The sequence below is a fragment of the Sarcophilus harrisii genome, chromosome 2 (assembly GCF_902635505.1).
Source record: "Sarcophilus harrisii chromosome 2, mSarHar1.11, whole genome shotgun sequence".
Classification (NCBI taxonomy): Eukaryota; Metazoa; Chordata; class Mammalia; order Dasyuromorphia; family Dasyuridae; genus Sarcophilus; species Sarcophilus harrisii.
Window position 1 is genome coordinate 642,737,381 of NC_045427.1, and position 16,875 is coordinate 642,754,255.

A 16,875-nucleotide genomic window follows, 5' to 3' on the forward strand; every position below is an offset into this window, starting at 1 on the left:
CCACACAGAGTGGCTCATACCTGCTCTCTCTGAATCGTCTGTAAAGATCTCAAGTTTCAGACTTTGGGCATAAACACGAGCCTAGCAACACTGATATTCTCTGATGGGTTGTTTTGATGACACCCATTCATACGTCAGCCTGTGGCTCTGCTGGAAACCAAAGACAGGTTCATGATGAACATATGTTTATAGCAGTCACTCAAGAAACATTTATTAAACACTTACTGTATGCCAAACAGAGGTAGCTACATGACTCTGTAGATAGAACGCCAAGCCTGGAATCGGGAAGATAACTTCCCGACTAGATAGCTCAAGTCACTCAGTCTTGTTTGCCTCAGTTTCCTCATCTGTAAAATAAACTGAGAAGAAAATGGCAAAACCACTCAGGTATGTTTGCCAAGAAAACTTCATGGACAGTACGGTTCATGGGGTCACAAGGATTCAGATCTGTGCTGTGAGTGTGTATGAGGAAAGAATGATAATGGGATAATGATCTTAGTTTCAGTTAACTAAAAGCAGTATGAATTTACCAAGACTTATCAATATACTTAAATTATCCTTTTAAAATAATCTCACAGAGAAGACGTTGTATAAATTTAAAGAAATGAGCCCCATAGGCCAAAATAAGGCAAAAATAGACCCTGGTGGGGCCTTAGATGGCACTGGAAAATGATGCTCTAAATAACCTTTATGAAGAAGGAAATAAGTGTAAAGTCAGGAAAGTTAGCCCCCAGGGCCTCAATGCTAACTCACTGGCTCTTAATAATTATCAGTTAATTAACTATTCATTAATGGTCAATCAATAATTAATTAATATTGTGTGGCAGTCCTTGTGCCCTTTTATGTGTGACATGATTGATTGTTTCAATAATTAACTCCTACCATGCATGACTTTAAGGTAAATAATTTACTCTAATTACTAAGGTGACATCATATTATTTATTGATTAAATTTCTTTAAAATGCATCCTTGTGATAAAAATTACTTTGGATCCCCCATCCAAAAGACTTGGGCTGCAGCAATGGAACAGTCTTCAGACTTAATTAAACTCCCAAAGAGAGCTCTTTCCCCCACTTTCCAAAGGTTAGCAAACTCCCTCAGGTCTTCCACTGCTCAGATCAAATAGTGGGCACATGGAATGGAAGTAATGTCCATCTGTTGCCCCCATGTAGAATTGGGCCATTTCTGAAGTGACTTTTTATTTATTTCTCAAGTGGTTTATTCATATTGCCAATTTGGTGCATCTAGAGATTATGATGATGTTGAGGTTGTATTTTTATCATCCTAGGCAAAATTAATTTTTTTTTAAATCTCCCGGACTCAATCACTAACCCTATTCAGGAGTTCTGGATCTTAGCTTCCAAGTGACAGAATGAACAGGAATGGCAAAACTATCTCCTCACCTGAGGATGATTTTTCTAGATAAAAGATTTTTCAACCTATTATTATTTGATCTTCTAGATCAAATAACTATCTCCCTAAGAAAGGTACTTTATATAGATATAGATATATAGTGTATAGTGCTATTTAGATTAATTTAATCTAAGTTAAAAGATTTAATTGTGAAACAAAAGTCACTTTTGCTGAAACAATTGGAGACAATTTGAAATTATAAAATAAATTATAAAATTGGGATTGAGATTATTGGCATTTTTTTCCTGTTCCTGGGTGGAAGTAGCATCAGTCAATCAATCGAGCATTTATTTAGGACCTGTTTTATATCCGGCATTATTTTGGGCAAAAGACAAAACAAAACAAACAAACAAAAAAAACCAGTCCCTATCCTTATCAAAGCAACAAACAGTTATTAAGTGCCTCCTGTATGTCAGGCTTTGGGCTAAGGGTTGGAGTTACAAAGAGAGGCAAAAGTCAGCTCTCAAGAAGCTCACCATCAAGACAATAAACAATTATCCACAGACAAGAGGTATACAGGATAAATCCTTGGAGGGAGTGCCCTAGCATCAAGAGGGATGATGGGGAAAGGCTTCTTGCAGAAGATGGAGAGTGTTCTTTGGCGAGACAACATGAATACCCATAAATAAATGTATAATCTATAGAGATGGAACAATTTCATTACCCAGAGAGTAAAACATAACATAGAAATGTTTGTCAATACCTAAATTCCACCTGCCATCTTTAATGACCTTGGACTCCACAGCTGGCCTCTTGAGTTAAAGGGGAAAGGGAAAGGAAATCAGATTTAGGTTGAAAGTCGGAAAACTGCGTCCTAATGAGAAGCATGTGTTGGAGAAGATGGGGCATTTAATGAGAATTCTGCCCTTTTTGTTTTTCAGCACCTGACATTTACAAGGGAATTCGATTCCGATTCTCTTAGGCATTATAGCTGGGCTGCAGACACTCTGGACAATGTTAACCTTGTCTCGAGCCCCATTCACTCTGGGTAAGTCACCTAAGTGGTTTTATCTTCCTTGTTAAATGTAAAAATTTTTTTAAAAAAGCTTTTGTTTCCTGAGACTTGTAAATCTGACTTGACATACTATTTAGGCAAGAAATAGGTGAGCCCAAAATGCTTACTAAAACTGTTGAAGTCATTTGCTCTGCATTCGAGTGCCTTGCAAGCATACTGTTAGGTGGGCGGAGTTTTGTAAATAGTTCCCTTCTGCCATTTTACCCTGTAATATTTTGGAAGGAAGAGTCTATCAACATGAGGGACTGGTACGACAAGAGCGTACGTGAGCACTTCCTCCGTAGGATACTTCAAATTTACTACCTTGGGGTTGGCTTTTATGAATCCAGCTAGAAAATCTTAACTGGGATCCATCAAGAAAGAATGAAATGCTGAAAAATGTGTTAAGCTGCTTTGTTGTTCTGTTTGGTGGTTTGCTTTTAATGTTAAAGGGGGCGATTTTGATAACATGAGATGTTGCTTAAGTAACTACTAAATACTGATGGTTTTTTATTCCCTTCTCTGTCCCCCCCCCCCAAAAAAAAAAAAATGGGAGCCTGAGTTTTAGCTAAAAGTTAATTTTGTTCCATCCCTTATAAAAAGAATATTCAATTGTGAGCCAAAAGTCATTCCCTTAGTCAACCCAGTAAGAATCCTTTACTTTTCTGCTAAATGCCTAAAACTTGCTGCTTGATTCAGATGGATGTATATGAGCCAATTATGTCACCATGTCAAGGATCCGCAGTCATACCCCACTGATAAATTAGTAGATAAATCTTGGAGAATTTCTTTCATCTCAAAGGGGTTAAGTGATTTGACCACTTTGACACAGGGAGAAAGCGTCAGAGGTGAAATTCAAACTCGGGAATTCTGTCGTTGCAGTAATCTGTCCATTAAATCAAGCTCTTATCCCACGCCACTATTTTAAAAATAAATAAAACTGCAAGGAAGCAAAAATGCACCATACATTGTGCTAAAATACAAGCGGTTCAGAGTACATGGTAGGTACTTCATAAGTACTTGATCGGGTAGCAGAGAAGTTGGATAAATCTGAGAGTGAGAAGGCCTGTCTGGGGATGGGATAAGGCTGGAGAGATGGCCTTTGGCACCGGAAAGGGGACCTCTCGTTTAACTATACTCTTACTATTTATTATCTGTGTGCCGTTGGCTAATCCACCTCCCTTCCATAGGTCTCATTTTCATGTTGGAAAGAACATGGAATCAGAGAGACCACATCTGATGGTACATAGGGGACTGCTGTTAAATCACGTTCCCCACAGTGCAGTCTTCCCATTTTTGATATAAGCTGGCCTTTTAGGCCCTATATCCGTGCTCCTGGGAGCAGGCTCATGGAGGGAACATTCACGCCTGTGAAAACTTGGGTCTGCCCTGGGAGGCTTGAAAGGCAAGAGATCTTAGATCTTGCCATTTCCTGGTTTGGGTCCCATTGAATTCTCTTCTATAAAGGCCCTTCTCTATGTAGATCACTGTGGCAAGAGCTTGGACTGATGTGGAGTTTAGCCAGATGTGGTACCTTCCCTCAGGGAGCTTCTGGTCTGGGGAGAGGGATGGAGATAGAACACATATCCAAGTCCTACTTAGAACAACAATACAAAGTGAAACATGGTAAGACTGCGTAAGGAAGCAGTGAACGGGCATTGAGATGGGCATCTAGAGAAATCAGAGTGTGGTCTTTTTGTTGTTCAGTTGTTTTTCTCTCTCTTGTGAGCCCATTTGGAGTTTTCTCAGCAAAGATGCTGGAGTGGTTTGCCACTTCCCTTTTAGAGATGAGGAAACTGAGGCCATTAGGGTTAAGCGACTTTCGGGTCATCAGGAAGAAGATGAGTTTTCTTGACTCTAGACCCGGCACTCCATTCCTAGCTGCCTTATAGAAACTTTGCCAGCAAGAATTGAGTGGCTTTATCAGTAAAACAAAATAAGAGTGATTTTTGTAGATACCAAAAGGCTGTGTGACCATTGACTGTGAAATGAATACTTAGGCAGTTGGGTTGGATTTTATCTATTTTATTTTTAATAAAAAAGACATATTTACTGGCATGGACAACTTCCATGGAGGAAATTCCCTCTATCCAGTCTCAGAGTTGGCTAGAGACCCTGAAGCTGAAGGGCCCAAGAGCAGGTCCCCGAGTGCATTTGCCTGCCCACTGAACTCCCTTCCCCTTGAGGATTCCTGGATTTCTCCTCTGGCTTGGGGGTTTCAGAGGTTATGTCAGCAGGGCCCAAGCTCTGATGTTTGACTCCTCCCAAGCAGACACTAGGATGGGTCTCCAGTAGTCCAGAATTCTCTCATCTCAAGAACAGTTGGGCTCAGTTAAAAGGGAAATCTTCACCAGAAAGATGCTCCCGTGGGATGTCTTGTCCAAAAAAAAAAGCAAATAGTTATTGAATTACTATTTAATTTGGTGAAGAGAGTGCTTCTACAGCAGAAGCCGTGAAGCTTTAAGTCATTTCACAAGTATTTGTTAGGCTGACATTTATATCATTCTCTGCAGTTTATAAAGCACTTTACAAATATCCCACTTTCCTTACAAAAACTCTGGCAGCTAACTGTTATTATTATCCACATTTTACAAGTGAGGAAACTGAGACAGACAGACAACTTACTTGTCCCAGAATCCCTTCAGTCCTTTTCTTCTTGCTCCGTCCTAGATACTTCCTTACTCTACCATTATTCACTTTTCTTTTGTATTTCCTTGTTTCTATTTCTTTCTCACCATCCTAAGCTCCCCAGATGCTCTCCTTCCCTTACAGTTCTGGTTTGCAGGGCTCAGTAGAGAGATCCCTGGGAGACCTTAAATTCAAATCCAACCTCTGGTGCTTAGTGTTTGAGTACAAGTCACTTAACTTAATGAGTCTGGATCTCAGATTCCTTCTCTGTCAAGTGAGAAGATTGGAGCACATGGCCTCTGAAGTCCATCTCAGCTCCCTCTCAAATCTTGTCTCAGACACTTACTAGGTATGTGACCCTGGATAAGTCACTTTACGCGGTGTGCCTCAGTTTCCCCATCCGTAAAATGAGCTGGATAATAAAATGGCCAACAACTCTAAAATCTCTGTCAAGAAAACTCCAAACGGAGCAGCCAGATGGCACAGTGGATAGTGCACCAGTCCTGAAGTCAGGAGGACCTGAGTTTAAATCTGGCCTCAGACATTTAACACTTCCTAGCTGTGTGACCCTGGGCAAGTGACTTAATCCCAATTGCCTCAGCCCAAAAAAAAAAAAAAAGCAAAGAAAGAGAGAGACAGAGAGAAAAAAAGAAAGGGAGGAAGGAAGGAAGGAGGGAGGGAGGGAGGAAAGAAGGAGGGAGGAGGGAAGGAAGGAAGGACCCCAAAAGGGGACCCAAAGAGACTGAAATTAATGGACAAGTTGACTACAGTACTGCTCCATTTGGACTCATGAAGACTCGAGTTTGAATTCTGCCTCTGACATCTGTGAGCTATAAATGACCACAGGAAAGTCCCTTTAACCTCTGAGATTCTGTTTCCTACTCTGTAAAGAGGAGATAATAATAGTTCCCATGGTGTTTGCCTGACTCATGTGTATAAGTCACTTTGGAAACCTTAAAGTGTCCTCTCTATACCAGCTATTATTAATGCCAGCTATTATTAATATCCTGTGAGAGATTGTGCCTCTGGGAAAATGCCTTCAGAGCTCCAAGCCAAGGCACAGAGGAGCTTTCAGAACTCAGGGCTGGCCCATAAAGCTGGCACTGCTTGTTTATTCTACGTCTAAAAGGAAAGGAGAGGACTCACCTTGTGTATGGATAGAGCTGACAAGGAAGCACACAGCCCAGGGAATCCTCACAGACATGAAACAAAGCTCCACATTACGCTGTGTATTTCATGTTGAACCACTCTCGGCTCTACTCTCCTGTTTCTTTTCAGTTCCTTCTGGAGGCAATAGATCTGCATAGGAACACAGAAGGGAGGAGAGTTGGCCTTCAGATCCAAATTCTGGGAGTGTAAGAGGAAGCTTCTGAACCTTAGAATGTTTGGGAGAGATGTTCAGAATTCCAGTGAAAATCATTGGAAAATTTCCATTGGTCATCCAGGGAAAACGTGTTTGAACTTGGCCCACAGAGACCTTGGTGTTTTATTTTTCTGATGGTTACTTTTTTCCTTTGCTCATTGACATTTTCTGTTGCTTGCTTCTAATTATCTTATATTAATTTTCCCATTTGCTTTCTAAATTATTTTGCAGCTGTTCCTCTCCACTTCCCCAGTATGATTCAAGGTGATAACTGTGTCCTTTATGTGAAATCATCCTCCGTGATTTTCTTTTGAATCGATGTGCCTTCTTTCCCCACAGTTAGATGTGTAGATGTCTGTAGTACACCAGCATTTGTCTTGTGCTGTCTTTAAAACTAGAACCATTCGCTCGGTAGCAAAACTTTAGGTTTGGTTTTCCAAACTCGTGCTGTTCTTGACGTTTATGCCGTCCCTAATGCTACAAAACAACACCTACTAATTAACCTTTAAATTCCCGGGTACGAGATCTTCTTGGGAAGGAAATAATTTGTAAGGAAGGTGGGTTGAGGGCATGAATCGTTCTTCTTCCAAAATGTTGCCAAACCGAAGTCCACATGTCCCTAGCAGATCGAGGGCATTAGGGGGCAGATGTCATTCAACAACTATGAAACTGGAAACCTCAGAATTATAGATGGCATTTGATGAGCTCCAACAATGCACAGGGTGCTTGGAAAGAGCACAGAGACTGCCCCGGTTTAGCTTCGAAATCATCTTGCAAATTATTTGTTTCTTATCTCTTGGGTCATTTGATTGTGGATATATGTTCATCTATAATATATTAATATGATAACTATATTAACAGAACTTATTTTATATATTATAACTAATTTAGATCCAAGTACACAAAGATATAAGTAAGATATCGAACACACATAATAAATTTAGATAATGATAAACGACATCAGTATCAATAAAATAGAAATATAAAATAAGTAATCATGGCTGCTAATCGACTCTACATGGGTCTGTTGAGTGAATGCTCCTTTAGGGCAGTGCTTCTTATCAGTTGTAAGAACAGCGCTGCCCTCCCCCATGGTGTGGAGCATTCCATAAACATGTTCCACGAGCCAATCTTGAGATCTGAGATGACTGGGCTGTCCAGAAAGCCCGGGCCTTGCAAGGGCAAACACGAATCCATCGGTGGAAACACTAGCCTGTTGCAGTAGGAAACAGTGAGACAAGAGTCCTTGTAAGCCCAGGTTGTTATTAGCCCAGAGCTGTTTGCTAACTCACGCTCGCTTGCTAATCTCTCTCAATCACAACCTGATTTTACCAGTAAATACTGTTGAGTTTCAGCAGAGGATTTTGAATCCCTTTTTAAATTCTGCTGCACAAAGCATTTCAGGGAGAGCCTACCCAGCTTTAGAGCAAGAATGGAGGGTACAAAGTCATTTGGCCCAAAGCCTGACTTTCCAGATGAGACCCAGGTAGGTTGTAAATGACATATCTAAGGCCTTGTAGCTAGGGAAGAGCCCTCTGGGAGCTCAGAATTGTTTTAAAAAAAGTTACCCTCTCCCCTTCCTGGCATATTTCTGTGTCCATTAGTAGAAAACTTTTTTCTTCAAAGGAGAGGAAGGTGACAGAAATGAGAATCGGTCCAAAGAAATGGAACGGTGTTTTGAATTCGCTCTACTATAAGTTTGAAGCATTTTTTAAATGGAAAAAAAAAATGGAGTGGATTCCATCCTCTGAAAGTATTCTAGCTATTTGAACTATTCTCTAATTACCGATCATTAGCACCAGACCATACCTTCTAATGGGCTTACTCCAGCCTCTGCAGCTCCACATGCTGATTAATTAGAAGGCAATGCAGTGCTTCTGTTCTCCCCTTCCTGGCTCGGACCCTGTGCATTTTGGGCTCATTTTTTGCTTTGTAGAAGTTTGGACAATGTAGAAGAGACTACCTTGTCTTCCGGCACTAACCAGGGAGGGAGAAGAAAGACCTGGGTCCTTTTTGCTCTGTATGCAAGACCCAGAATTCCAGAGTCCCATTAACAGCCCCTGAGCTTACATTGGACCTTCTGATAACATAGTTTAACTCACTGCTCAGATGACTGTATCTTCAAGATGCGAAATAACATTTATTTTACCTCATGTAGTCGATATGAGGTTGGGTAAGAAGGATTTATAGGGCTGGGAGAAACATTTCAAATTTTAAAGTTGCCATTATAGTTAAGGGTTTCAGTTGGTTAATTGGATTATCTGGAAACCTTTCTTTCTTTTTTTTTTTTTTTGCTAAGGCAATTAGGGTTAAGTGACTTGCCCAGGGTCACATAGCCAGGAAGTGTCTGAGACCAGATTTGAACTCGGGTCCTCCTGACTTCAAGACTGGTGCTCTATCCACTGCCCCCGGAAGCCTTTCTTAACCCAAGCTTACTGTTAGTTTGAATACCTTTAAAGAAAAATAGCTTTAATCCTGCTTTTTCTTATTGGATGATTTGCTATTATTAATAAACTCTGCTTTGTTATTACTATTACTCATAATAATAATAGTAACCTATATGTTGTTTGAGCATTAGCATGCATATAGTAAACGTAAGAGCAATCTCCCCTGCTCCCCTTTAAAAAAAGTCAATTCACCAGTGAACCCTTAGAACAAGAGTAAATTTCCTGTTCTCCATTCCTACTTTTTCACTTTGGCATTTGGTGTGGTAAGTGAGCATCTCCTGCGTGATTTCTGCTGACCTCTGCTCCTTCCCTTCTGCAGGTTCCTGGTGAGTTTTATGGTGGACGCCCGGGGGGGCTCCATGAGAGGAAGCCGCCATCACGGAATGAGAATCATTATCCCCCCACGCAAGTGCACGGCGCCCACTCGCATCACTTGCCGATTGGTAAAGAGACATAAGCTGGCCAACCCACCCCCCATGGTGGAAGGAGAGGGATTAGCCAGTAGGCTGGTAGAAATGGGGCCTGCGGGGGCACAATTCTTAGGGTGAGTCGTTTCCTCGGTTTCCTTTCTGGCTCTCTCACCCCATTTTTTATTTTCTTTACCCTCGTGACCTCAAGTAGTTAACCACTAGAACTACTTGGTTTGAGCATCTTAACTGAGAGCGCCGTGCCCTGTGATGCTGAAGGCCAACCCCCACCCCAGGGCAGAGCCTGTCGCTTCTGTAACGCTTTTTGCCAAAGCTTTTTACTAACTCCAAGAGCATCCCTCCTCTGCCCAGGGCTTCTCTGTAGACCCAAAGAGAAGAAGCTCCCTATGAGAGGAAGACAAAGCAGCTTGAGTTACTGCCATCGGCCCCGACCGGGCAGAGGGGATATAATACCCAGGTGGCATTTTAGGAGATTCACGAGCAGGGAAGCAGCCCACCCCGACGTGGCCGCGTTCCCTACGTAGGGACCCTCTCTGAAGTGGCAGCCTGGGACAAGCCAGGCCGGTTCTATTGGGACAAGCAGTCTGTTCACAATTTCCCCTTCTCGTTTCTCTTCCTGCTGCATGGATGTTATTCAGTAAACTGCACCTTCCCTCCAATCCTCCCCCTGTAAACGAGGGTGAGAGCTTGGTTAGCCGAATCCTGCAGCTTGGGCCTCAAGGAACAAAATTTATTGGGTAGGCGATTTATAGACAAGATACAAGAATGTCTACGATTTTTTTTTCCTTAATTTCGATTTTCGTCACACCCATGATTTTTATTTTGATTTGGATTTTTTGGTTTTGGTTTTGATTTTTCCAAAGCTTTCAGTCGATGTGTGTCACTGAAAGACGAAACCATAGTGGCTTGACCCTCCCTTAAAGCTCGACGCTCCCTCCTTCGCTTTCCCGGGCATGTGGAATTCACCGCAAGCATCTGCTATCATAATTTCTGTGCTTTTGTAATTTTTGATTTTGAATTTGAACTGTTTCAACTGCATCGTCTACATTTCAACATACAGTGACGAGTCTTTAAGTTCAGCCCTATGATGGAGAAGGTATTTTCAGGCTTTGAATCAACATTTGATTCCAATATTCCAAAACTTAAAAAAAAAAAAAATTGTTGGTAGTGTATCCCCCCCCCCCCCAAAATAGGCTCAATAGTGGGCATCCTGTATTTCTTCTGGGTGGCCAAAGTGAGGAAATAATAATGAGGGATTTTTAAATACAAGTTGAGAAACAGATTTTGAAACATGATAGATGTCAGAGCAGTCCAAAACCTGATTTTCAAATGCAGTTAATGAATCACTGCAGAGTTTCAAATGGGTGGGAAAGGATTCTTTTTAAGCAAAAAATAAATAAAATAAGTAAATTTTTCTGGCTTTGGCAGTTTGCTTGAAAAAAAAAATCTATTCAGAAGCATCGTACTTGGCTTTACTGTTGGTCAAAGACCCTGGTTCAATACCTTCTCTCTAGGTCTTGTTAATTTTCATACAGGAAACTGTGGGGCTCCTGGATTTTTAAAGACAGTATCTGACATATTAACCTGCAAAGATTGTATCTCACTTTCTGAAATGTTGAGATTATGTCCGGCTGAGGCCTGTGGGAAGACTTTGGAAAATCCCTCTAGAGCCTGTGGAATTTTGGACATTGTCATGCACATTCCTGTGCAGTTATTGATCAAATACTTCTTGGTCCCATTAGGAGAAAGGACATTCATTAAAAGACTGGAATTAGTCTTTTCAAAATTTGGGGGGAATTTCTGGCTAAAAAATAAAACAATCATTGGATTTGACTTAAATATTTTTCTAAGGGCCCATCTGATAATAAATGAAAGCTTTTAAATTTGAAGCGCTGGAAGACCTGAGTTTCAATCCTTTCTCAGAACTGTTCTGTGACCCTGGGCGTGTTCTTTAAGCTCTCCAGCCTGAGCTTCCTTATCTGTAAAAAGAGAGACTCTGTCTTGGCCCTTAAGGTCTTTCTCAGCCCTAAATCAGTAATCTTATTGTTAGCAGGAGAGAGGAGGTGCTACTGTAGGAAGAGGGCACCTTACATAGTTGATGTCAGAGGACCCTAATTCAGATCTCAGCGCTGCTGCTGTGACTTTGGGCAGGTCACCTTCCCCCCCGCCCCCCCCTTTGAAATGTCTTCTTTCTCCAGCTTGTAAAAAGAAAGGCTGGAGGAGACGGTTTTTAAAGTCCCTTCCATCACCAAATCCTTTAGTTGCTGGTCCTCTGCCGTTAGTGGGTTTCTATCGACCGTTGCCCTTTTTTACATCCTTACCGCCGTAAGGATGTCACTTCCACTGTTGTATTCTACAGATCCGTTCTGAACAAGAGGTGAAGCTACGTACAACCTCTGTAGGCAAATAATGATACTGTCTGTTTCAATGGTCTTAAAGCTGCATAATCCAGCTACATGAGTTGCCTATGATTACAGTTAATTTCTTTTTACTGGGCCCTTTTTGGTGCTCATTCTGATTTTACAATTCGATTAAATGCTTTCTTTATGTTGCTGGACTGGCACCTGGAATGAGCATCATTACCACTCTCCTGGTCAGTCAGATGTGCACGGACCTGATCACCAAACCACTATGGTGGACCTTCTCCACGACCCGATGAGTTTTGGGAGAGAACCAGCACCACACTGCAGAACTGGATAGAATGAAGCTGCCTCCTCCCATATCACATACTAAAATCAAAACAATGTCCTGCCGTCCGGCGCCAGTCACAAAGCTCATAAGGGCTGATGGCGTGAGCAGGTGTTGGGGCGGGACTAATTGTTTTTGTTTTTCGTTGTTTTTTTGTTTTGGTTTTTTTTTTTTTTGGAGGAACATGATCATAAATAGCAGCATATTAGCATCAGGAATATTTTTAAAGAAATAATCCTCTTAAATGACTGTGTCCTTTGGAGGTCTTGACACTCAGTAATTTCATGGGTGAAAAATGGACCAGTCTCTTCTCTGAGCTGTGGCTTGTTTCTACAGCTTGCTCTTTTCACATTCCAAAATCCATATATCCAGGATGGCATGTTATCCAGCTTTGAACGCGCTTTTTTTCTTAGCAAATGAGTCTGTGGCTTGGGCAGCTTTGAAATCATTCTCGACCACAGTGGCACCTTTACTTTTCAAAGGCTAGAATAATGAGAGATTTCTTTTAAAGGAGAGAAAAGTTCACTGTAAACATAGTTTGATATTCAAATAATGTAGATTCTTTCTTCCCCTCTCTTAGCCCAGTCATAGTGGAAATTCCTCACTTTGGATCAATGAGAGGGAAGGAACGAGAACTCATTGTTCTCCGGAGTGAAAATGGTGAAACGTGGAAAGAGCATCAGTTTGACAGCAAAAACGAAGATTTAGCTGAGTTACTTAATGGCATGGATGAAGGTAAATATGATGGATCTCTGTATCTGTGAGTTTGTGGTCAGGAAGACATTGGAATTGGGTACATGAGTAAGGGAAGACGCATTTGAATTCTGATGCTTCTCTCTTGGGCCAAAATCCCATTTTCCAAAAGGCTCGTGAGCTGATAGTTGTAATCAAGTCAACAGTCATTCATTAGGCATCTGTTATGTGCCAGGAGCTGTGCTACGTCGTCAGGATGCAAAGAAAGGCCAAAACGTAGCCCCTGCTCTCGAGGAACTCGCCATCTAATAGTTAGAGGTCTTGATTGGAAACAGGAAGGCCCCAATTCAAGTACTGCTTCACACCCTTGCTAGCTGAGTGATTCTAGGCTAGGGTTCTTTACCTCTTTGTGTTCTTTTCCTTACCTGTAAAATAGTGATAATAATATTTATCAGGATTGTGGTGAGGTCAAATGAGTTAAAATTCACTAAGTGTTTTGTAGATAGATAAATAGACAGATAGAGGGAGAGGGAGAGAAACAGGTAGAAAGGTAAGTAGTGTTGTGACATGGGAGCCACCTGCCAGTGGCTGCTGGGGATCCAACTGAGACTAGCAAAATGGATCCCTTCATGTGAGAGGAGGATGATGATTCAAGGAGACTGAGAGTCCATTGTGTTGGCTGACCTTCCTCCTATTCCCTTTTGCCTCCAATTTATTTCATTCCCAGTCCACAAGGAACTTGGGTCAGTAAAGGCTTCCCTGCAACTCCTTCAGATGTCATGATCCACAGCTGTGGAGGCTCTGGGAGAACTGACTTGCTCCTTCACACTTCGTGATCCTTAACAAGTAGATAGATAGATGAATGGATAGATAGATAGATGGATGGATGGATGGAGAGAGACAGGTAGGTAGGTAGTAGCAAGAAGATAGGCATTTAGATACAGAGATCAAGACAGACAGACATGTAGATAGACAGATTGGAAGATAGATACACAGACAGACAGACAGATGATGAAGAGAGACAGGTAGGTAGGTAAGTAGATAGACAGTAGTTAGTATATAGATAGACAGGCATTTAGATACAGAGATCAAGACATATAGATGTAGATAGATAGATAGATAGGTTGGTAGATGGATAAACAGATAGATAGACAGATAGATGGATGGAAAGAGACAGGTAGATAAATAGATAAGACAGACAGAGGAGAGAGATACTATCATTATTATTGTTACCGTTATCATCATTATTTTTCCAATACATGCATAGGTTGGTGGTTCTTTCCTATTAAATATGAGCTATTTTTCTTTAGGCAAGCTTCTATCTCTTAACTAGGACCAAAATATTTCTCTGATAGGGGAAAGCTGGGAGCTAGAAAGAATCGAACTGCCAATATGGGACAATTCTAGGAAGAGACTTTTTAATTCTGGTGTCTAATGGGGCTGGTCTCCTCCACCTCTCAGTACCACTGCCCTATCCCACCATAGTGTCCTTATTGCTTTCTCAATTCTAAAATGCTCTATGATTTATGTTGGCCACTTGAGACCTTTGGGACAGCTCCAGATAACCAGGATCTTCCATCTCTTTTCTTCAGTCTTCTGTATTTGAGTGTAGCTGTTCTGTTTCTTTCTTCTTCCTACCCACCTTTTCTTTTTTCTTCCTCTTCCTACCTTTCCTTCCTTCCTTCCTTCCTTCCTTCCTTCCTTCCTTCCTTCTTCCTTTCTGTTCTGTTTCCTTTCGGAGGATAGATTGCTGATTGTGGAAGACCAAGCCCTGGCCCATCCCGACTGAGCCTCTGGGCAGGTGGCCCCACACAAGTTTTTAAGACTATGATCTGCAGAGGGGGGGGCCATCTTTGCTGATAGAAGGAGTTTGTTTCCTATGCCAACGAAACCACAGGGACCAATCTGTGTCCCCTTTCCTTAAGCATTTATTAAGCACCATCAGTGTACCATGTTCTGGGGATATAAAGACAGACTAGGGTCCCTGCCTTTGAGGAACAGACATTCTGCGGAGGGAAATAACATTCATCAAGAAAAATGTAGATTTGGGATTTGGGAGGGGGCAAGATGGATTCCCAAGGGAGGTGATGTTTGGGCTGGGCTGTGAGGGAAGGGAAGGCCCAGGTGAGGAAGGAATGTTGTTCCAGGTCTCATAGAGAATTTCAGTTTTAGCTGAGACGTAGAATCCGTGAGGGAGAGTGATTTGTGAGAAGCTTGAAAAGGCGCCCCGGAACAGAACGGTTTAACACTTAGACTAAGGAATAGCTACTTTGTCCTATAAAGGTAGCAGGGAGCTCTGGAACTTCTTGAGTCAGAGTCGGACTTCAGCAACTCCCACTGGCTGGCTGTGGCGAAGGCTGTCGCCTCTGCTCGCCTGGGACAGCCTGTACAGCTTGGGCAGCTTCCTCAGAAAAACTCTGTGAGCCAAACGGTTTGGATAAGAGGATGCTCACAGCAGGGTCCTAAGAAAGAATAGGACAGAGCCCCAAAACTGGAGTCATCCTGGAAAAGAAGTCACGCTTGCTCTCCGACTTAGCCCTTCTCGCTAAAACTGGGACTGCATCTTCAGTAGGAAACTAGCATAATGAAGGTTCCAGAAGGTTCATAGATGGTTTATTTAACATAAGTAAATTAGCCGGGTCTGGAACAACCATCTCTGGCTTTTTTCTTGCAGATAGCGCCGCAGCCCGCTGCTCGTGGAGGGCCTTTTCTTGGCCCTTTGTTAAAACAGGAGCAGAAGTCCCTGTCTTAAGAGGATCCTCTTAAGGGATTCTTGCTTGAAGGGAACGTTTAAGCTTAGAGAGGAGAAGATTTGGGAGGGATATAATGGCTCCCTTTGAGGAACTGAAGGGCTGTCACGTGACATAAGGATGCCGGTGGCTCTCTTTGGCCTTAGCGAGGGATGCCCTCGGCCACTTTAGGCTTCCTCAACAAGGAGCCCATCCCAGTGTGGAAGGGGGAGGGATCCCCCTCCTTGGGGGTGCTGGATGGCCATGGGTTGGTACCCATGGTCCAGTAGGGATGAATCGTAGTCCAGGTTGGTTGGACTCGATGGCCACTGTGCTCCCTTCCAACTCAGACATTCTGAGGAATGTGTCACTAGAAAGAAAATTAATTTATGGGGCAGCTAGGTGGTGCAGTGGATGGAGCACCAGCCCATAAGTCAGGAGGCCCTGGCTTCAAATCCAGCCTCAGACACTTAACACTTCCTAGCTGTGTGACCCTGGGCAAGACACTTAACCCCAATTGCCTCAAGAAAAAATTAAATTAAATTAAGGGGAATAAAAGTAATGTATCAACTTCCAGACTTCACTGTCTCTCTTCCTCACCTCCCAGTAGCATATTCAACTTAAATAACATAGGCTTCCCAAGGCCTTTGCTGCCCCAGTGTTACAGATTTGCTTTGAAACAAAGCTCTTACTTTTCTAATGTACAAACAACAGAGTCCCAATAAGAAATAAAAAAAAAAATAACCCCAAAACAGTTCATACGTAGAGACAGTGACCTGTAACATTATGCTCATTGTTGTTTCTGCCTCGTTTGAGAAATCTCTTTGAAGCTCAGATGTGTCCCAAGCAGTCAGGGGCTCGTCTCTCTCTCTCTGGCTACATTGTGCCACAGACACCGAGAGCCCGGGCGCCTCTGCCAGATGGAAGCCAGACGCGGCGTGGAGTCCCCTGGCCTGCGCTCCACCCGGGTTATCTTGAAATAGTAGAGACGTTCTCTTGCTTACATTTTTAAAGAAGATATTGAACCTTTGTTCCATCTTAGAAAATTAAAAAGGAAACACAAACGCTTCCAGCTTCAGGTGCCAAAGGACAAGTGGATCTCACGGCAACCGTGAAGATGGATGTCATTTTCCATATATGTCAGATCAGTGAGGGGCAGGGAGAGGTGGAGAGATAAGGGGAGGGGAGCGGCATCCGCTGCCCTGGCCACCTCTCCCCTTCCTTGCCTTTTCTCTTGTTCTCAACTTCTTCACTGGTTTCACTCATTTTGATACTTTAGGACTTGTAGAATTTTATCCTAAGAATTGTAGGATTTCATCCCTTTGTAGACCTTCTATATGACATAGACAGATTGACAAGAGTGGTGGATTTTAGAGTTTGATGGAGTCTACTAAAGGCTCTGTTGTTTGCTGCTACTGGATGATCCTTCCTCTTTCCTTCTTTCTTTAGGTCTCAGTTTCTGTATCTGTACAATGGAAATTTTAACCTGCCT

At 42.3% G+C, this 16,875-nt stretch overlaps 1 protein-coding gene across 35 annotated transcripts in view; it reads left to right on the forward strand.

Annotated features, from left to right (window-relative positions):
* ANK3 (ankyrin 3) overlaps positions 1-16,875 on the forward strand; it is a 592,702-nt gene that overhangs the window by 514,538 nt on the left and 61,289 nt on the right. For 20 of the 35 annotated variants that reach the window (XM_031956914.1, XM_031956919.1, XM_031956910.1 and 17 more), the window contains 5 exons: positions 2,295-2,401; positions 6,630-6,662; positions 9,165-9,389; positions 9,912-10,010; positions 12,542-12,696. In XM_031956914.1, coding sequence (XP_031812774.1) covers positions 2,295-2,401; positions 6,630-6,662; positions 9,165-9,389; positions 9,912-10,010; positions 12,542-12,696 — 619 coding nt within the window. The remainder of the gene's footprint in view (positions 1-2,294; positions 2,402-6,629; positions 6,663-9,164; positions 9,390-9,911; positions 10,011-12,541; positions 12,697-16,875) is intronic. The other 15 variants (XM_031956931.1, XM_031956932.1, XM_031956936.1 and 12 more) reach the window with 3 other exon arrangements.